Source organism: Anguilla rostrata, chromosome 10, assembly GCF_018555375.3.
Source record: "Anguilla rostrata isolate EN2019 chromosome 10, ASM1855537v3, whole genome shotgun sequence".
Classification (NCBI taxonomy): Eukaryota; Metazoa; Chordata; class Actinopteri; order Anguilliformes; family Anguillidae; genus Anguilla; species Anguilla rostrata.
This window is the reverse complement of record NC_057942.1, coordinates 16,241,440-16,262,153: the sequence shown is the minus strand read 5'-3', so window position 1 is coordinate 16,262,153 and position 20,714 is coordinate 16,241,440. Positions and strand designations below refer to the sequence as shown.

Here is a 20,714-nt window from a genome sequence, read left to right as displayed (position 1 = left end):
TATAAGTCACACTTTTATGGAGATCCAGACCCACTGTGGGGTGTAGTGGGTACCCATTGTCAGCATATGAATGACGGATTTCGTAACACATTTATACCATGTCAACATAATATCGTAATGATATTTCAACCGTGGATTTTGCACAGGTGAACCTTTGCATTATTAACTTACCAAATCCAACTAATATGCCTACTCCCCCTCTCACTCCCTCCCTCCCTTCCTCCCTGTCCCTCATCCTTATTCCTTTCTCACTCTCAGACAGGGAGAGAAGTCCGACTGCACCTTCATTGTCCTGAGTGGACGTTTGCGCTCGGTCATCATGAAGGACGATGGGAAAAAAGAGCTGATTGGGGAGTACGGACGCGGTGACCTCATCGGGGTGGTAAGGGTCAAAGGTTGAGGGTCACGGGCGCCCGTGTAACACACGATGACGTGGTGGCACAGCTGTTTCTAATGTGCCCCCCATTTCTGCAAAATGAGATGCAAGCAATACATTTTTGGGCAAATTACCTTCAAGTGCTTCTTAGTTGTGCAAAATGACCTGATGTGAAATGGCTCATCTATAAATCATGAATCATGACATAAAATGTGCCTTAGTGTGCGTTTTCTTTATTGCAGCGCTGGGGCTCTTGGGAGCAGTAGATCACCATGTATGCCATACATGAGGAAACACATTTCTGTACTCTGTGAACACGCCCGAAAGTAGTCATTTAAAAGAGACAGAGTCACGCGTCATTACCTGTGTTCCTCTGGGTTTGCGTAGGTGGAGGCCCTGACACATCAGAACAGGGCCACCACGGTGCACGCGGTCCGCGACTCGGAGTTAGCGAAGCTGCCAGAGGGGGCGCTCAGGTCCATAAAGAGGAAGTACCCGCAGGTCAGAAAGAGGGATGTGGAAAAGTTAAACTTGTCCGTAGTCACTTTTTTTCCATGGATAATTGAACGTGTGCACTCTTCCCATGTCTGTCTGTCTCTTGCTGGTGCGTTCTGTGTGCTAGGTGGTAACACGGTTGATTCACCTTCTCGGACAGAAGATCCTTGGAAACCTACAACAAGTCAATGGACCTCTATCAGGTGGGTGTGTGTGTGTGTGCGTGCGGGTGCGTGTGCCTGTGCGTGTGTGTGCCCGTGCGTGTGTGTGCATGTGTGTGTGTGTGTGTGTGTGTGTGCGTTTAGTGTAATCTGTGTGTAGCGTAACGAGTGTGACTTGTCCTTGTGTAAATATGTCAGGTGTTAAATGTCATCTTCTCTGTATGCGTTCTGTGTGTTCATGCTTGTGTGTACAAATAGAAGAATAAAAATGTTTCTGCATGCAGGCCATGAATAACTCATCCCCCCCCACCCCCCACTCCCCACTCCCCTTTCCCCAGGTCGTGGGCTGGGCCTGCACACCCCCAGCAGTAAGTGGGACTCGGGGAACCCGGCCTCTAACCTGTCCACCGTGGCCATCCTGCCCGTGTCGGAGGAAGTTCCCTTGACCGCCTTCACCCTGGAGCTGCAGCACGCCCTCAGTGCTATCGGTCAGTGCAGAGTCCCCTCTACTCTTACTTCCCACGCAGGGCAGCAATGCAGTATGGCTGTTACACAACTGGGTTTGTGAGGACTCTTTGTTCCGAGTGTGTAAGGACTCCTTGTGCTGGGTTCGTGGGGACTCTTTGTTTGGCCGTATCTGTCCGAATTCCTGGTGGTTAACTGCTGTCGCACCCTTGAGCCGCTTATCTTGTGTCAGAACGACAGGTGCTCACGTGTTCCTTTACGTGTTATCTGGGTTCCTGTTCCAGGTCCCACCCTCCTCCTGACTAGTGACATCATCAAACAGCGCCTGGGTGCCGCAGCACTGGACAGGTCAGGAGCGGGCTAATGGCGTGCGTGTCTGTATGTGTGCATGTGTTCCGGTCTCTGTTGTACTTAACTGTGTCCCAGAGTTTCTCTGTATGTCCCTCCTTCTGTGTGTGTGTGTGTGTGTGTGTGTGTGTGTATAGCCGCGTTTCCACCAAAATTACCCGGAACTTTCAGTCCCAGGAACTACTTTACCAGGAACTAAAAGGTTCCTTCAGCCAATGGTTGTCTGCGTTTCCACCGGGGTCTAAAGTACCGCGAAGATTAGGCAAATTAGCCCACTGACATTGTCGTCGGTCCATCTGTCATATGATTTCTTCTGTAACCCCATACTACCACCGAAGTAGCCTACATTATTTTCTAATAACCGGGACAGCCCGGAGGGGTTTATTCCACTTATATACAACGGGTTACCAACAATGACTATATATGGTTACTTTTGTATTTATTGATTTTCATATATCCTCTCAAACACATTCATTAACAGCAGAAAACATGCACACGTTGTAAACAATTTGGTGTTTTATTACGTTCTCGTCGTCAATTCCATATAGGCTAATCGCAAAATGACAAGAATAGAACGAAAACTCGGACTTGCGTGAAAATGTAAATTAGTAGTGGTACAGCCACCGTTTGCTTTCCTTCGAAGTTACTGCTAGCCGAGCAGCGATGTGTGCCCTCCAGATGCGAACCATGCACCATAAATGAGTCCATAGTCTTCCTGGTCTTTTCGTGGAATTGAAAAATGGCAGTAAAACTGAGTAAAATTACCGCAGTCTGAAAAAGCTAAAGGGAAGATTACTAGAATTAACCTGTTATTTTACCCGGATAAAAAGTGCGGAAGGTGATTTCCAGTTTGCTTGTACTGTATCACCAATGTTAATTATGCAGAACTACCGCATACCTCACATAACTGTTGAGTCAATTACAACGGGCTAACAAAGAAAATCCGGAAGAAAATATTCAGCAACCGAATTAATCCGTTTGAATGTTTTGGTAGCCTACGTAATATGCTGTCCCAGCACGAATGCTTAGCATTTTATAAAACGAATACTAAAGCAAGTAAAGAACAGAAGAGCACACGTTATAATTCCAAGACGTTGACAGGCTATAACCAAAAGTAGGCTACTGCGCCGCATAACATACAAGTTTGATTTGAAGTTATTATGAAAATAAATTGGTTTTCCGCTGCATATTTTCAAACATGGCGGGTAATGGCGGAAAATAAATACAACACAAATGCTACGAGTACTCGACCAATCAGAAATGTTCAGCGCTGCAAGCTCCACCCAAAAGGTTCCTGTACTTTCGGAAAGTACTACCCCCGAGCAGGAACGTTTTGGGGGTAAAACAAGCCCCCAGAACTAAATTTAGACCCTAGTTCCTGCGGTGGAAACGCACTGAGTTCCTCAAAAGGTTCCTAGTTCCGGGGTATAGTTCCTGCGGTGGAAACGCGGCTTATGTGTTTTCAGCTGAGCAGTTTTCCTGCTAGCATGTCAAAGGTGTCTCACATGGGCATCTCTTTTCATTTGTCCCCATCTCTTTTCGGTCTGTAGATTCTTTTTAGATACGGCATTCCTGAAACAGGAAATGCCACAGAATTTATTTCCTAGGCGCAGCATGAGTTACAGCAGATGCAGCCAGGATGAAAACAAAGTGATACTTCACTTTGACAGCTAAAAAAACTGCAGAAATGACAGGAGCAGAAAGAGTGGGATGTGATAAGAATGATCTCAAAGAAAGAGTGATGTTCTAATAGAACTGCGAACACCTGCACCACTATGGGAATTCAAACCTGTTACAACTGTGGCCTCTGGTTACAGGACTGATGGATGTGTTTGACTTTACGACTAAGGATGTTGGAAGAGCGTTTACACTAAAAATGAGTAGATTGGAAGTACTTGGTGTTCTTCTGCAATCTGTTGTACAGTCTGAGATTTATTGATGGTAATTGTTCTGTGATGTAATTCCGCACATTGTGTTATGTGGGGCACCATTAATCTCCTCTGTTCTTTTACTGAGAGCACTGCTATTTTGAATGCGTTCTCTCTTGTAAAAGAATAGGAGACCCCAGTGGGAGAACCTGGCTGAGTAAAGGTGATGTAGATGCTCTGCGTAGCCCCACCGCGTGCGTGGCTGTGACGCTCTGGTGCGTGGCTGTGACACTCTGGTCCCCCCGACAGCGTTCACGAGTACCGGCTGTCCAGCTGGCTGGGGCAGCAGGAGGACATCCACCGCATCGTGCTCTACCAATCGGACGACTCGCTCACGCCCTGGACCCAGCGCTGCATCCGCCAGGCCGACTGCATCATCATCGTGGGACTCGGGGAGCAGGAGCCCACAGTGGGGGAGGTGAGGGACGGCGGGCGGGGGAGTGGGGGGGGGAATGGGGGCTCTCAAAGTTCTGGGAGACGGGAGAGGAAGGGGAACATGTGGATATGTGAGAGAATAATATCCTGAGCTGCTCGGAGAGAGGGAGCCCATCTAAAGACTAAAAAGGGATGTGGCAGGGTCATCTATGTATGTTTGGGCACGTTTTCATGGGGGACACAGCATGTAGGGAATGGGTAGTGTTCTTTCTGACCTTTAGAAAAGACCCACCGTCGCGCAGTCTTTAATATCTGAACTCTAGCTGGAGCGGCTTTGTGTGTTCTCCTCCGGACGTCTCTTCAGTACCACGCCGCGCCTCCGGGAAGCCATTACTTTCGGCCGCGTTTCCGAGCGCGAAGAACTCGGCCCCGTTGGGGCTTCCAGTCCTCGCTGGGATCCTATTTTCAGTCAGATCAAATGGCAAATGCAGTCATTAGCGTGTGTGAATTGGAGGGCGGGTGCTTAAAATGCAGAAGTCTGCGTAATCAGACTGACTGCGGCTAAAACCTATCAGGCGCAAGAGCCAAAATAATCGCGTCACAGTGACGGCGGGATCGAGGGCAGGAGAGGCGTGCGAACGGCGGAGAGGACCCGCGCAGCGAGCCGGCGTCTCCCGCAGGAAATCATCTCTCTTTTAGGTGATGGAAGCTGTCCTGTCCGCGCCTCGCCAATTTGCGAGCGCAAAGTAATTATTTGAACACGGATACCCTTGCGAGACGCGTTGTTTGATAACGCGACTAGCCGCGTGATTCATCTATGTAATTCAAATTACGAACGCCTTTTTGGGTTTCGCGTTTGTGGGTATAGGGGCCGCTCGGCTCGCGGGCCTTGTTGTCCGGGACCTCTCTGGTTTTCGCGGGTCAGGGATACCCTGGGGGTCTTGATGACGCACGTGCTCTTGCTGAGCGCTGCTTCGGAAGACTGCGCCGTGGGGCAGTTCACAGAAAGCGGCCTCATCTGACCCTCAAAGTGAAGCGCACTGTTTACTGTGCTGACAGGGAGTCAGCAGTTGTGACAAAGAGACGGCGCTGGGCTGCAAAACACCCGACTGGATCAGCATTATATGAACTTTAGGTTCTCCGTAATACAATGTCATCATGTTTTGTATTGTTGGAAAACTGATGTCATGGGGAACAAGTTGGTGTGTTTAGTTGTGGGGTGCTGAATAGAGATCTTGATGCCTAAGGGTCGGCACCGAGCCAGATACAAAGGTGAACCCAGTGTGATATGCTTACAGAGGTAGTGCAAGCAGAATCACTGATCTTTACTGTTTTGCCATGATTGTGTCTTTATTTGATGACTTGGTGTTTCGCTTTGATCTAGCTGTTTTAAGGTCCTAGCATACACATAGAACATAGGATATCTGCACCCTGTAGTCACTCATCTATACACTAGTGTCATAGCAGGATACACAGTTGTATTTATGCAGGCTACACAAGCCAAAGACATGTACCAAGCATCTACCAAGTTCAATAACGATTTGTATAAAGCCACACTACTGGCAGACAACAGTCTCCTCTGTCTATTCATAACTGTTTGCACAGAGGAAAGGTTAAAACATTATTTTTGTAGTCAGATAACTGAGACAACATTAAATTAAAAGACTAGACGTGTTCCTTTGCCACTACTTCCGCTTTTTGATGTACCCGATGTTTCTTACAGCACAAACAGGTTCCACATCTGGCAGTCTACATAAGTGAAATGAGGTAAACAGATGCAGTCTCATCTCACAGGTGTTTCTTTTTAAGGCAAGCCCATGGACTTAAAAAGGAGGTGGCGGTTTTATGGGATTTTGAAATTTGATAGCAGTCGCAGTTTGGCAAACCGTCTGGTTCCTCATTTATTTTCTTCATTCCGCTTGGATATGTATGTGAGTTCACTCCCGTACAGGTTTAAGGACAACCTTAGAAGTGCTTGCCTTTGTGCTGCAATGACAGGACGTTATTGGAGAATGATGGGGTTTTGGCACCAGTTCTCTCTCGTAAAGCTTTTATGTTTTTGCCCTGTGATGTATCTCACAAGGTTTTCTCTTTCCTGTCGGGAGTAAAGGGGTTGAGTCGTAACGCGCTGACCTCTGACCCCTGCAGCTGGAGCGCATGCTGGAGGGCAGCGCGGTGCGGGCCCAGAAGCAGCTGGTCCTGCTGCACCGCGAGGACGGGCCCCCGCCCAACGGCACGGTGGAATGGCTCAACATGCGCAGCTGGATCTCCAGGCACCTGCACCTGTCCTGCCCCCGCCGGGTCTTCAGCAAGAGGAGCCTGCCCAAACTGGTAACCGCCCTGCCATGCCCTGCCCCTGGCCCCGCCCCTGGCCCGCCCCCTTCATTTGTCCATTCCCGGCTCCTCCTCCAGTCATAGCCCCAATAGAGAGCTTCATTTCACTGTATGAATTTACATCAGGAATTCAGAAGAAATTGATTGAAATGTGTAACTGTCTTAAGCTATGGGTCTTATTTATTTTTATGGTGTATCATCTGTGTTTGTTGTTGTATACTTTTCTGTAAATATTGAGCTGCTCTCTTGGCTGATTCTTCCTTATAAAAGAGATGTTATATCTCAGGTTTGCTGGTTAAACAAAGGGTTAATTAATAGAAAAGTCCTTACTTGTAGCCCCACCCCTTACCATTCCTTACTCTGTTAACAATCACCATCCTTCTCTGTACCTAACCCAACCCTTCCATTGCCCCTACTGTCCTTTCAGACCAACCTCTGTGGGCTTTGCCAGTAATTTACTATTGCAAGTACCAGGTTACCAAGTTTTACTGTGCCTGGTTAACACAGATAATGGCTAAACGTAATTTATGTTGAAATATCAGCTATATACACCGATCAGCCACAACATTAAAACCAACTACCTAATATTGTGTAGGTCCCCCTCGTGCCGCCAAAACAGCTTGAGAGCTTGAGAGTTTTTAAAATCATGTGGAAATAATTCACCCTCTAACAATATCTTAGCTTTTTATAGCCCTGTAGCAACTAATAATGTAATAAACTACCAATAGTGTACTAACTCCCAATAATGTAATCCATTTCAGATTTCATAATGTAATAAGTAGTAGTAGTAGTGTACTTTATTGATCCCCGGGGGGAATTTGCACTGTTGCAGCATCAAAGACAAAAACAAAGTAACACAATCAGATACAAATTTGGAGTAGATACAAAATATCAGATACAAATATACAATAGATACAGATATATACAGAAATCCAAATATACCAGAGGACATCTTCAGAGGTGGAGTCCATGCCTGGACGGGTCAGAGCTGTTTTGGCAGCACGAGGGGGACCTACACAATATTAGGTAGGTGGTTTTAATATTGTGGCTGATCGGTGTATACACTACATAACCTAAAGTGTTGGGACACCTCTTGGTCTGGGGCTGTTTTTCATGGTTTTGGCTAGGCCTCTTAGTTCCTGTGAAGGGGAATCTACAGCACACAATCACATTCTAGACAATTCTGTGTAGGCCCTTTCCTGTTTCAGCATAGCAATGCCCCAGGGCACACAGCAAGGTCCATATAGAAATGGTTTTGTTGACAGTGGTGTGGAAGAGCTTGACTGGCCTGCACAGAGCCCTGACCTCAACCCCATCCAGCACCTTTGGGATCAATTGGAAAGCCAACTGCGAGCCAGGTCTAATCACCCAATCAGTGCCCGACCTCACTGATGCTCTTCTGGCTGAATGGAAGCAAATTCCTGTAGCAATGCTGGTGGTTGTTATAGCAGCAAAGGGTGTACCAACTATCCATAATATCAATGCCCATCATTTTAAATGAGATGTTGGATGTCAAGTGTCCACATACTTTGGCCATGTAGTATATACAGACGGTTGAAAAATTAAAGGAAAACCCTGAATAAATGAGTGGAGAAACATAACGAATGCAGATGCTTTCATACTAAGCGTGCTGCATGATACTGCAGTGCATGAACTCCTCATGATAAAGACGAATGCACATTTGAGAGTTCATTGGTGCAAAAACCACAGGCACTGGACTACAGAGATGTGGGGGAAAAAGTGATATGGTCAGATGAGTCATCCTTCACCATATTCTCGACAAGTGGATGAGTGGATGTGTGACGTACATCAAAAGAATGGTACAGGCCTGAGTGCTTGACCCCTACAGCGAGGGGGTCCGGTGGCTCTGTTATGCTGTGGGGGGCATTTGCCTAGCATGGTTTGGGTCCACTCAGAGGGAAGTGTCTCTGCAAATGAATACAGAAGTTATTCTGAGTGATCACCTAAACATTTCTATCCTGATGAGAGTAGTTTCTTCCAGGAAGAAAATCCCCCCCATCCACTGGGCACAAGGAGTCACTGAATGGTTGATGAGTATAAAAATGATGTGAATCTTATGCTATGGCCTTCGCAGTCACCAGATCTCAACCCAGTTGAACACCTATGGGAGATTTTGGACCGACCTGTTATCAGTCGCCAAATGAGGGAATATCTTTTGGAAGAATGGTGTTACATCCCTCCAGTAGATTTCCAGAGACTTGCAGAATCTATATCAAGGCACATTGAAGCTGTTTTGGTGGCACATGATGGCCCAATACCTTACTAATACGCTTTATGGTGGTTTTTCCTTTCATTTGTCACCCGTCTATATATGTATGCATTTGTACCAAAATCTGTTAAATGCAATGCCATGCCTCAGTGAAGACATATTTGAAGAAGGGCTTCTGCTTGTATGCTTCTGTGCTTCTGTGCCTTGATTCATGACAGGAGTACTTTCCCCGCTATGCTGATCACAGCAAGTAACCAGACAGTTATTCCAGCTGCCTTCTGCTGTGATATCTTCACTGCTTTACTACTGGGGCTTTTAGTAATTAATCTTACAGCTCTTTTACAATGCACTTGACAACAATGTATTTATTATGGTTTTATTTTTTATGATTCCGGTTCACAGAATTAGGCTCGGTTCCATTTCGGCTGAGGAAATGTATTAATGTCCTCGCAGACCATGGCCATTGTCCAATTCCTGACTTGAATTTCAATTTATTTCCCAAACCTACTGAACTGGAATTGAGCTGAGCCCATCCCTGCTTTGTCTCGGCTGAGGTTCACTCATTTTTTTTTCCATTTGGAGTGGTGATTGTCTACCCCAGGGGTGCATAACTGTTCCAGGAGGCCTGGTGTTTGCACCAGCCAATTATTCTGGCTTAATTTGATCTAAATGGCTAGGTACACCAGTGTACCTAGACATTTAGGTACACTAGTTCACTCCTGTAGCGAAGCACTTTAAAACCGTTTCACCGAAGATAAATGTGCAGTCTGCATCTGGCAATAACTCAGGACTGCATCATGATTGTGAGGTCACATAAATTAGGCTGGATGAAATCAATTGGCCTGATTAAATAATCAAGAGCAGAACTTGGCACGGAACCTGGAGTCGGATCAGTCCTCCTGCTGGGGTGGTCTAACCTTACCGAGTGCAGTACGTTGTAATTTGCTCTGGATAACAGCCTTTGGGAAATAAATAGTTTTCTGTATAAGAGTAATCCTTGTCCTCCCCAGAGAGAAATGTACGAGCGGGTGTTCCAGAAACCGCCGGACCGCCACTCGGACTTCTCCCGCTTGGCCCGGGTCCTGACCGGCAACGCCATCGCCCTGGTGCTGGGGGGAGGGGGAGCCAGGTAGCGCTCTCTTATGCTCCCCGCTGTCTGCTCTGGAGTGAATACAGTCCAGCATTTAAGGAATGATTTTAATACAAATGCGTGAGAAGGTATTGTGAGGAAACCATCTCCGCTCGACCACGTACCGTAGCCGGCTATGCTGGGTTTCATAACTACCCTTTCTATCGTGTTTTCACCAGCGAGAGCACAAATACACGATACTGTTAGCACATTGCATGTAATCACCACAGAGGTAAGATTCAAACAGTCCACACTTATTTCAGCTGAGGTACTTCCGTGGTGTGTCCTGGTATGGGAAAGGTAGGGTTGAGGGTCAGTAGGTCTGGTCTAGTGGTAGCCTGGGGACCTGCTTTCCAGTTAAACCTTTAAATGCTGTGACAACGGAGTTCAGTTAAGTTGACGAGGTACTGGCATAACGTCCATGATGGGTGCTCACAGGGTTCAGACGGGGTTGGAGGTCAGTGGGTCTGGTGTAGCGGTAACCAAGAGAACTGTCCTCCGGCGTTAGGCTGCGGTGCCGTCGCCAGCACCAGGAGCATCAGACTGAGCAGCCCCCCCAGGCACCGTCTGGTCACTTTAATCTTTGGCTCGGGGCTCTGAGCCGAGCGCTCTGATCGATGATAGTGATCTACAGTGATTGATTATCCCCAGTGCTGCGCTTCTCTTTTAACGAGGGACTGCTGATGATGTGTGAATTCGTGCTTTTTCGTGCAGTGTGCTCATCGTTTGTCAGATTGCGTCGGTACCTTACCCGAACTCACGCTCGCATACACACAGACAAACGAGCACACACACGTACACAAGCAAAAAAAAACACACACGCATTCATCATACATACACCACACATGCACGCACACAAGCACACACTCACACCCTCACACACACGCGCGCGCACACACACACGCACAGTACGCACACTGCCTGCGCTTGTGAATTTCCATTTTGATTTCACCGCGCCACCTCTCTTCTCAGCTGTCCGTCTCGTCTGTCTTGTCCTGTCTCGTCTTGTCAGCCTGCCTGAACTTGCCGTTTATGTCCGTTATTCTGACCCCACTTCTGTTTGTCTGTCCTTTCGTCAGTCCTACTCTGGAGCCGCTTCCAGGTGGGTACCCTCCTCTCCCTTTCTCTCTCTCTCCGTTAGTACCTCCCATCTTCTTTCTCTCTTTTTTTCCTCCCGCTTCATGGTTTTATACCTCAGTTTGTTCAGTGTTGCTTTACTGACTCTGCTAACACTCACACTGTGTTCGCTCCTCTGAGTCTCTACGTCTGTAATTATGCTCATTTCAACTCCCCCTCTCCACCCCACTCTTTCAGGGGGTGCTCTCAGGTTGGGGTGATCAAAGCCCTGAGCGAGTCCGGGATCCCCGTGGACCTGATCGGCGGCACTTCCATCGGCTCGCTGATGGGGGCGCTGTACGCCGAGGACAGGAGCTGCAGTCGCATGAGGGTCCGGGCGAGAGAGTGGGCGATGGTGAGCGTCGGGGAGGGCTAGGGTGACGATTTTGCTCATCGCGTTCGTTCGCTTCATAGGAAGAGGGTTCCAACACGTCCCCTTGCTTTTAACCCCCTACGCCCCCTCCCCCCTCCTTCTCCCACGCAGGAAATGACATCAGTATTCAAGAAGGTCCTGGACCTGACCTACCCCATCACCTCCATGTTCTCCGGGGCCTCCTTCAACTCCAGCGTCAGCGCCGTGTTTAAGGGGAAGCAGATAGAGGTGGGCGCGCCCGCGGCGCTCTCCGCGGCGCCGTCAAATTATCGCGAAATATAGATTTTCCCCGTCCCTCCCGCCTCGCGCCCGTATCGAGTACACTTCAGCCGGTCCTGGAGGGCCGCGTTGTCTGCAGTTTCCATTCCAGCCCGGGCACTCGACCTCCCGAGGCTAATGATTATACGCGCTAAAGCCTACCTGCTCTGTTCGGCTAGCGCTGTAAGGAGAGCCGCTTGATGGAGAGGCTCCCAGAGGACGGGTGCTCAGTGTGCTTGGTATAGAGTCGACACTCTGACCGGCCATGCGGCGCGGTGTATAGCGTTATAGGCATCTGCTCTGAGCTCCCGTTAGCGCCCGTAGCATGTATTTACACTGCACGCTCTGTAATTATGCGCACTCATTATGCTCGTCTTGTGCTTGCCGAACTGTGGAATTAGCTGTACTCTCCTCCGCTTCCCTTCCTGTACGTTTCTCTCTTTCTCTCCCACTCTCTGTCGTGCCTCTCGCTCCTTCTCTCTCTTCATGCCCCCCTCTCTCTCGCTGCCCCGCTCTCTTGCAGTCCTCTTGGTCTTTTTTTCTCACTCACTCTCTCTCTCTCTCTCTCTCTGTTTGCAGGACATGTGGATCCCTTATTTCAACATCACCACTGACATCACCGCCTCCACCATGAGGGTGCACACTGACGGTCCGTCCTTCCGTCCTTTCGACGCTGCCCGTCCAATTTCCATCTTTGTCATTCCTTTAACAGCGCCCGTTCTCTCTGTCATTCTCTCATTCACTCTTCCTCTCGCAGGCTCTCTGTGGAGGTATGTCCGTGCCAGCATGTCTCTGTCAGGGTACCTGCCCCCTCTCTGTGACCCCAAAGATGGACACCTGCTCATGGACGGAGGTTATATAAACAACCTGCCAGGTCTGTGTGCTCCTCCAACACTCAGCACATTCTCTTATTCTTCTGTTCTCAGCTATTTTATTTACCTCTTTCTGCATACCTATGTACTTGTTTTGCTCGTTATTTATGGTAGATACATTTTAAACAGACTATAATAATAATAGTAATAATAATAATAACAATAGTAATTTTACTATTATTAAAATTATTACTATTATTATTTTCTTTTTTCTTCTTTGCTTCCTTTCTTCCATCTTTCTTCTTTCTCCTTACTTATTCCTTCTTCTTAATAAAGCACCATAAACCCAAGATTCCTATACTGAGAATGACAGTAAATGTAACTCTAAAGTGTGATATATATAAGACCGATAAAACACAGGCAATTACACTATTACACATTAGTCAGGCTGAGTTGGTTTTTCTGTTGAACTTTAGCCATTATTCTGCTAACATTACTCCTGGTTCAGTGCATTGGACAATACATATTTCAGCTAAGGCGGGAAACTTCAGCACACTCATTACGACAGTAACGCATCAGTGGGATCTGCATGGACCTTGCTGTGATGGGTTCTCTGTCGACCCTCTCCTCTCCTCTCCTCTCCTCTCGATAGCGGACGTGGCGCGGTCCATGGGCGCCAAGGTGGTGATCGCCATCGACGTGGGCAGCCAGGACGAGACGCACCTCACCAACTACGGCGACTCGCTGTCTGGCTGGTGGCTGCTGTGGAAACGCTTCAACCCCCTGGCGGAGAGGGTGAAGGTGAGAGAACCCGGAGTTCGCTCACTCACACACCCGTGTCCCCACAAACCCGTGTACTCGAGTTCCCATACACCTGTGTGTGTTACACGTCATACTGACTAAGGTGGACTCCTTTCGGACACATTTGGTTTCACACTTTAAATCCCACCTTTGATGAATAATTCCATCGGGTGTGTTGTATACTTAAGAACATAAGGTGGGGCTGTGTGTGGCAGGTGCTGAACATGGCGGAGATCCAGACCCGGCTGGCCTACGTGTGCTGCGTGCGGCAGATGGAGTCGGTGCGGAGCAGCGAGTACTGCGAGTACATCCGGCCGCCCATCGACCGCTTCGGCACCCTGGACTTCGGCAAGTTCGACGAGATCGCCGTGAGTCTGCGCGCCCCTCGCCCCTTCAGGTTCACTCCGTCGAAAAACACGGAAAGAAAATACTGCCGAAGCGTGACATGGAAGTAACACGCTCTCCGTTTGTTTTTCTTTCTCTCCTCTTTCTCCCCGTTCTCTTTCATGTTTTTGTGCGTCATGTTCTCATTTATTCTCTCCCCGCATCCCCCTCACTCCCTCCGACTCTGTTTTTCTAATTCCATTATTTCCGTTTCCTGCCTTCCTCTTTGTTTTTCTTCCTTTCTCTCTCTCTCGCTCGATGGCTCCCCCTCTCTCAGGAGGTGGGCTACCAGCACGGGAAGACCCTGTTTGACGTGTGGAGCCGCAGCGGGGTGGTGGGCAAGATGCTGAAGGACAGGCGTCAGGAGGAGTTCCACAACACCAAGAGCAACAATGTGAATAACAGTCAGACCTTTCGCATGCAACGCGACTGAACACGCGTGCTGGCCATCTGAGTGTTAACACCGGCTCCTGTTTGCATTGATCCACATCATTGTCTGACGCGGTCACTGAACCATTCATTGGCCGGTTGATCTTTTTTGGCTGGACCGCAACACCGGGGCCAGCCCTGCAAACGCGAGTGAGTGACTGAGTGATGAAGTTACACCATTGGTCGGCCAAGTTATGAAGTTACACCATTGGTCGGCCGGATCGCGTGTGTTAGGTCCAGCCTCACACTAGGTTTTGACCTGGTCTTGTTTCTTTTCTACTGCTTGGATGGTTCTACAGACTTCCAAAGCAATTAGAAGAACATAACAATGACTCTGAGGCTTGACTCAGGCTCTCGTCGATGTTCAGAAGATGGAAGTTTTAATGGTTGTCTCTTTTAGCCCGAGTACTACGATTGTAAATGAGGCGCTTGTAATTGAGTCGGGTCTCAGTTACGAGGCGTTTTTCATAAATTCAGCATTCTTGGGAAGTTGTTGTGGTTCACTTGGGAATGCTTTCATCTTTTTTTTCCTGTTTTTTACTGTCACTGAGCCTAATTAATTCTGCCTATGGATGCTGTTTACATATTTCACTAAGAGCAGTAAACAAAAAAACCTTGCTCAAGGTCACTCAATCCACTGTTTCTGCTGACACGTCAATCCCTAATCAAAAAATAAAAACGGAAAATTTGAGGTCCACGCTCACCAAGTGGCAAACTGTTTATTCAGCAGTGGCACGTGCGAAATGAAGAAAGCAAAACGGGTTTTGTAAACCGAAGGACAATGAACTTCAGCCGACAAAGCTCAGAGGTGAAGTGCTTTACCTCTATGCATAAAACCCTTAATCCCCCCCCCCCCCCGCTCTTGTTTCTAGGTGGACATGTGCCCCAACGCCTCCTTCACAGACCTGGCGGAGATCGTGTCGCGGATCGAGCCGGCCGAACAGGCGGCGCATGTGACGGGTGAGAGGGAGGGAGAGCGCCACGAAACGAGATGTCACAATTATCATGCATATCCTGAGTGTAACCGTGACACCTGAATGAGTTCCTGTCCGCCTGTTCCTCTCCTCTTCTCCCTCCCTCCCTGCCCCTGTCGTCCTTTACCTTTGTTCCCCCTGTCCCTTTTTTTCGCCTGCCTGACCTCTCTCTCGCTCCTTTCGTCAGAGGAGTCCGATTACCAGACGGACTACGACGAGGAGGCGGCGGAGAGCGCGGTGTCGGATTTTGAGCCGTCCTGTCGGAACAGCGAGCACACGGAGGGGGAGGAGACTGCCGACACGGTAAGCCTTTCAGCCAGAGCCTCGGTCAGTGATAGGAGAGTGTCACCTCCTGAACCCTGTGGTAGGCGGACCCTGTGCTGCCAATCACTGACTTTCTGGATCCGATTGAAAGATTTTACCCTCTGTAACAAACACTATGTCCAGTTTGGTCAGTGATCAGCCTGTTACATAAGAGGTCACATCCCTTGTTTGAGTCCATTATTTGTATTGGCTTCATTATGTATTGTGCAATGTTTTCCTTCCATTGAAATGACCAGAAACCTCATGTTGATGTGTGGAAATGGGGAAACAACTGGAGTAATTGCTTCACTAAAGTTCATCACTCAGAGATAAAGTGGCATTATTAACAATGAAACCCTGCGACTGTACCTCTCTCTCTCTCTCTCTTTCGTAGGATGAAGAAATGGAAATGCAGTATAGACGCCAAGCGTTCCGAGCCTCTGATGGTGTCACTCCCTGAGCCATGGGGGTGAGTGGGGGCAGGGCAGCCATTGTGACAATCCTCAAAGCAGTTTTGTAAACATATCCTGGAATTGTGGTTTTGGGGGGGGGGGGCGGGGTTGGGGCGGGATTGAGTTCTTATTGCTCGCCGGCACCCCCTTCTGGCCACCCGAGGCTGCACGTGAAGCGTCTTCCATTCGGCACTGTCTGCGTTGGACTCCACCAGGCGTCCGAGGTGTGAAAAGAAGCAGCGGCTGATGTCATGCATCTCACCGGGCAGCCCGTGCTCGCCTGAGCTCGGGGGGCATTACATGCGACTGACAGCAGGGCAGCTTGCGGCTATGATCACTAACACACAGGCACAACTGGGCGTTCCCTAAAAGAAATGTTTTAACGAAACAGTCATGGTTTATGTGTTAAGATTTTCAATAGACTACTGAAGGCATTGGTAAAATGCATTTGATATATATTTCCAGAACCTTTGAATAGAAATTAACTAAGAAATAGGTGAAAATTAATTCAATAATTAAATACGGATGTTTCTACTACAATATGCATATTGGCAGTATTCTAGCTAGTGTATGCCTTTCATTTTTAATTAATTTTAATTAATTTCCTTAATAAATTCAATACATTTCCTTATAAAAGTTATAAAACATAACTTTTTGAAATGATGCCTGGCAAATTTGGCAATATAATACAATCCCCAACAAGCATTTCACCAACATCTCATGACTTCATGGACAATGACTTTGCAATGAACTGTGGGATCTTTAAGGAAGAGAAACACGGAAAACACTACAGTACATACACCGTCTTTCAAGATAAAATTTAAAAGATGGGAACATGGCAAATTTTGTACATTGATCAGTGACTGAATCTGACATATTCTAGACAATGACAAGTAGCCAAGAACATGAATGCAGATGCACTTTTCCTATTGATATGGGGCGCAGTTCTCTCTAGATGTGTTATCGGGAGTATCCTGTCTGACTTTTATGCGTGCCATTTTATAAAGTAGGATATTACACATATTTGTGTTCGTAGTATTGTCTGCAGATTTTTTTGTTTGGTTAATTTTTCCTTTTTTAGAAATTTTTTTGTGCCTCCTGTCTTCTAATATCAGGATGCGTTTTGAAGGTTAATGAGTGTTACAAGAACCCATGAACTCTTATGGATAACAGGAAGAGACAGATAAGATAGGACTCTTAACAGCTAACTTAGCCAAAATTCACACCAGAATCTGGTGGATGCACGCACAAGCTCGTACGTACACGCACACTCACTCACACACACATACATGTGTGTATTTACTCATAAAATATTGTGCAAATGTCTACAAACGCACACCACACGCAAGCATGTAGACACGCATGCGCACACAGAAATTCTAACATACGCCTATCAATGCAAATATTTTTTATACCTGTTATCTCTCATTTTGTGCCTACTTTACAACTTTAACAGATCAATACTAACTGTGCTCATAGTATTACTGGTCATAGTGATATCACAGTTTACTAGAAGTGAACTAAAACCTCAGTTTTGATTACAAGGAAGCTAGTTATGAAATTATAATGTAAAAGTTATGTTGTAATATTATAATGTTTAGAATGTTTTTAATTTAGAGTATTGTTGGGTATCCATGTGAAATTGATTGTAAAATATTTTGCGTGTAACCAGTAGAACTTAAGTGCAGGTCAGTAGTTTTACTTGGAGATATGACTGATATTAAGCTGGTAATAGTTATTTCCTTATAATTTTATCTTGTGTTGATGTGTCAAATGCCTTGTCAAATTTACATGACAGACCATTTTTACAACATTTCCTACATACCCAGAATAGTTATTTAGCATCAAATTTGAAAAGGCAATGGTGTGACAGTCTTGTGTTATCTTGACTGCCATAAAGGTTTATTTGTGAAAAATGTCCTTCTTTTTTTTGTTTCTTTATATATTTCAGTACTGCGGCTCTCAAGCTGAGCTTTTGCAAGTTTTGATCCAGTGAATTTGAGATGACTTTTAAAATGGTTATTTTGGTTATTATGAGTTATTAAAAAAGCTAATTTAATGAAGTATACTGTGACTACCTAGGTGAGTAAATAGTGGTGTCATGCTGGTATGTCCAAATTGCCCACAAGCTTCCTACCACATAGCCAGGTGTGCAGGTGCAGAATTGTGGCAAACAGGAACTGCTTGGTGTAAACGAGCTCACTGGCATTCTGGGTCAGGTCTGCTAACTTCATTGGGCCTTATTCACAAAACTTTTCTTAAATTATTCTTACTTTTGTTCTTAAAAATGTTCATAGGTTAAAAAAAAAAAACAATATGAGATTTATGACACGTGCAGACCTTTGTTTTCATGTATGTCCCAGGTTTATGAGATGGTAAATGGTGGCTGTCTGTTAATTTTATGCGCAATCCTGTTCATGTGATTTGAATGAGGAAAGAGTCAGGAACAAATAAAGATAAGAAACAAGTGATGAATGTTTTTGGAAATGTTCTTACACGCGGTTTATGATCAAATGTAACTGTGTACATGTTTTGTGAATGAGGCCCAATAAGTCCTTGTCAGTGTGCAAATGTGCTATTGGTTTTCCTTTGCACCAAGCTCTCAATTAATAGTTTTATTGATTTAACTCTTAACTGAATACTGATCTGAATTTGACTGTTTGTCAACAAGTATTGGCTGTTTGTCTTTTGTTATTGATGTGGCTTCTTGAAAATGTGTTCCTGTAATTTAAAAAGAAACAACTGTTTTAACCCATTTTAAGAATTCTTCTTTTGTCTGATGTACGTCTTTGTTAGTTACATGGCTTACTTAAAATTAATATTGAGCCAGCTGCTTTTTCTAGCAGAAAATGATTGAAGCTCTAGGGTTGAAGCATATTTTATCCAAGTTTGTGAAAGTTCTTTCTATTAATTTAAATTCCTTAAAAATAATAATGCAGACATATTCCTTTTTAATATAGAATTATTATTCAGCGGAGCTTAGAACAGTTGAACAGCTAATTACGTTTAATTGTGACTGCTGCTCCCTGAGATTAATTGAAGGGACAGATATATTTAAAAATGCAATTTAACAATTTTAATTAACATTAGCATATCCTTACATTAGCATAAATGTACCTATGAAAGCACATTTTATTCACAAAGTATAGCATAGTTTAAATGCGTTTATTTCAAATAGACATTTGTATTCAACCGACAGCCCAATCAAGCCTAATTAATTGAGAGTTCAGTTTGAATGAAAGCTGGTGGAAAATAAGGTGCGTTCGCCAGACCTCAGCAAACTGGCGAGAGATAATCAATCACAAATGATATTCAGCTTTTGCGAAGCCATTTGGAATGTAATGCAATGCTTTTAGACTGAAATGTTAAGGTCATTTAGTTAATGCTGGGTGAAAATGAAAGACCGAATATATATTTATTACCGATTCCTGAATTTGTAATAAAGTGAAGAACGTGTGTGTCTTAACTTTTCGTAACTTATGTGAAAGACTGTTGGACGAGGACATGAATTTTCAGATCTTGCGTTGGATATTACTTTGTGCGCTAATTAATTGCTCCCTTGTAATCACCTTGTGTTCCACCCTAAATTCAACTATGCCCCACGCAACAAAGTTGATAAATGTGTCCTATAAAAGTTTTTTGAAAGGTAAGATTTAAGATATGAACACTTAACCTGGTGACTGCTGTGGGAAATGAGTGTTCCGGGGCTTGGATTTTTTTCAAAACCACCTTCGAATCCGTTTTTTTTCTGATGTTTAATTGCATTCGCAAACCCTCCCCATTACTGTAATATCCTCGATAAATTCGTGAAAGCGCAGGCAATTTGCCATTTTTGTTCCAGAGAGTTATGCTTCATGAGCTGCTGGAAATCAACCCGAGGAGCCGCTTTTGCACAGTGCTTGAAACCCTCCTCATTTGGGCGAGGCTAAGGGGCAAAAATGCTCAGCTGTGCGGGGCTAACTGCTACAGTCAACGCGGTCAGCGCGATCCTCGCACCATGGAGTGCATCTGAACCAGAGCCACTGACGGCCACTGGAACTGGATGGCTGCGGGTTCGAATCCCGTGCGGGCCGCTGCCGTCGTACCGTTAAACATGGAGCATTAATTTTCATTTCTTGGGGAACTGTCCAGCTGTTAAAATGCATCATGTGCAAGATGCCATTCAAGGCAATTAAGCAATTTAAGCATGCTGCTATAGTTCCTCCATCAAAACATATGCCACAATGGGAAAACTGTCTATTCGAACTAAATAAGTAAATAAATAAACAATGCATCAAAATGGTGCTTTCAGAATTTAATTATGGAAAAAACTTTCAGAAACCCCTATTCTCATGTTCTCCTTGTTATGGAACGCAAAAGCATTACAAAGCAGCTCTTATTCCGATGATTTATGTTATTTAGTTGGGATTTAAAAATCAGTTTGTCTCTCATTGCTTCATTTTATTTTCAAGAGTGTGGTTTTATTCGTCTGGCACATAGCTGTTCTTTTACATGCCGTATCCCTTACTTGTTCAGAATTAACCTCCCTGCTGACATCTTCGATATTAGACCTGGATCTGCACTAAATACATTTAATCTCCGAAGACACATTGGATTGACTGAAAGCTTTCTCAAAGCTCAGTAATCTTCAGGGGAATTAAGTATAAAAACATAATGCCTTTGGACGTTTTAAAGGGGTGAGTGGTTTTGTATGGATCCATTAAAGACATGTTTTTGTACCGCTAAGTGAGTTTTTTTTCCTTGAAGGCTCTTAAATCATCTTTGCGATGAGAAGGGCCGATTTTAAAGCGGTGGTGTTAATTTGGAGTTTGGGAGTTTATTTGAGGTGCCTGTGTGTTTTGTGGACAGGGTCAGCCGAGGCCACGGCTTTCGCCAGAGGCAGAATGAATCGGCCAATGGGAAGCTTAGTTTAAGGGCCTCTCTTAGTGATGGGATTGTGAGACTACCTAAACTCTCATAACGGAGCTACAA

At 45.8% G+C, this 20,714-nt stretch overlaps 1 protein-coding gene across 3 annotated transcripts in view; it reads left to right on the top strand.

The window, feature by feature from the left end:
- pnpla7b (patatin-like phospholipase domain containing 7b) overlaps positions 1–20,468 on the top strand; it is a 37,235-nt gene extending 16,767 nt beyond the window's left edge. The window contains exons 19-36 of one of the 3 annotated variants that reach the window (XM_064354438.1): positions 259–382; positions 764–877; positions 999–1,074; positions 1,371–1,520; positions 1,782–1,845; positions 4,023–4,191; positions 6,297–6,479; positions 9,723–9,841; positions 11,156–11,312; positions 11,442–11,558; positions 12,168–12,462; positions 13,053–13,201; positions 13,417–13,569; positions 13,863–13,979; positions 14,887–14,974; positions 15,176–15,291; positions 15,686–15,760; positions 19,585–20,468. In XM_064354438.1, the coding sequence (XP_064210508.1) occupies positions 259–382; positions 764–877; positions 999–1,074; positions 1,371–1,520; positions 1,782–1,845; positions 4,023–4,191; positions 6,297–6,479; positions 9,723–9,841; positions 11,156–11,312; positions 11,442–11,558; positions 12,168–12,462; positions 13,053–13,201; positions 13,417–13,569; positions 13,863–13,979; positions 14,887–14,974; positions 15,176–15,291; positions 15,686–15,751 (2,257 nt within the window). In that variant the 3' untranslated portion in view covers positions 15,752–15,760; positions 19,585–20,468. Of the gene's footprint in view, positions 1–258; positions 383–763; positions 878–998; positions 1,075–1,370; positions 1,521–1,781; positions 1,846–4,022; positions 4,192–6,296; positions 6,480–9,722; positions 9,842–11,155; positions 11,313–11,441; positions 11,559–12,167; positions 12,463–13,052; positions 13,202–13,416; positions 13,570–13,862; positions 13,980–14,886; positions 14,975–15,175; positions 15,292–15,685; positions 19,210–19,584 lie in introns of those variants that run through there. The other 2 variants (XM_064354439.1, XM_064354437.1) reach the window with 2 other exon arrangements.
- The last annotated feature ends 246 nt before the right edge of the window (positions 20,469–20,714 follow it).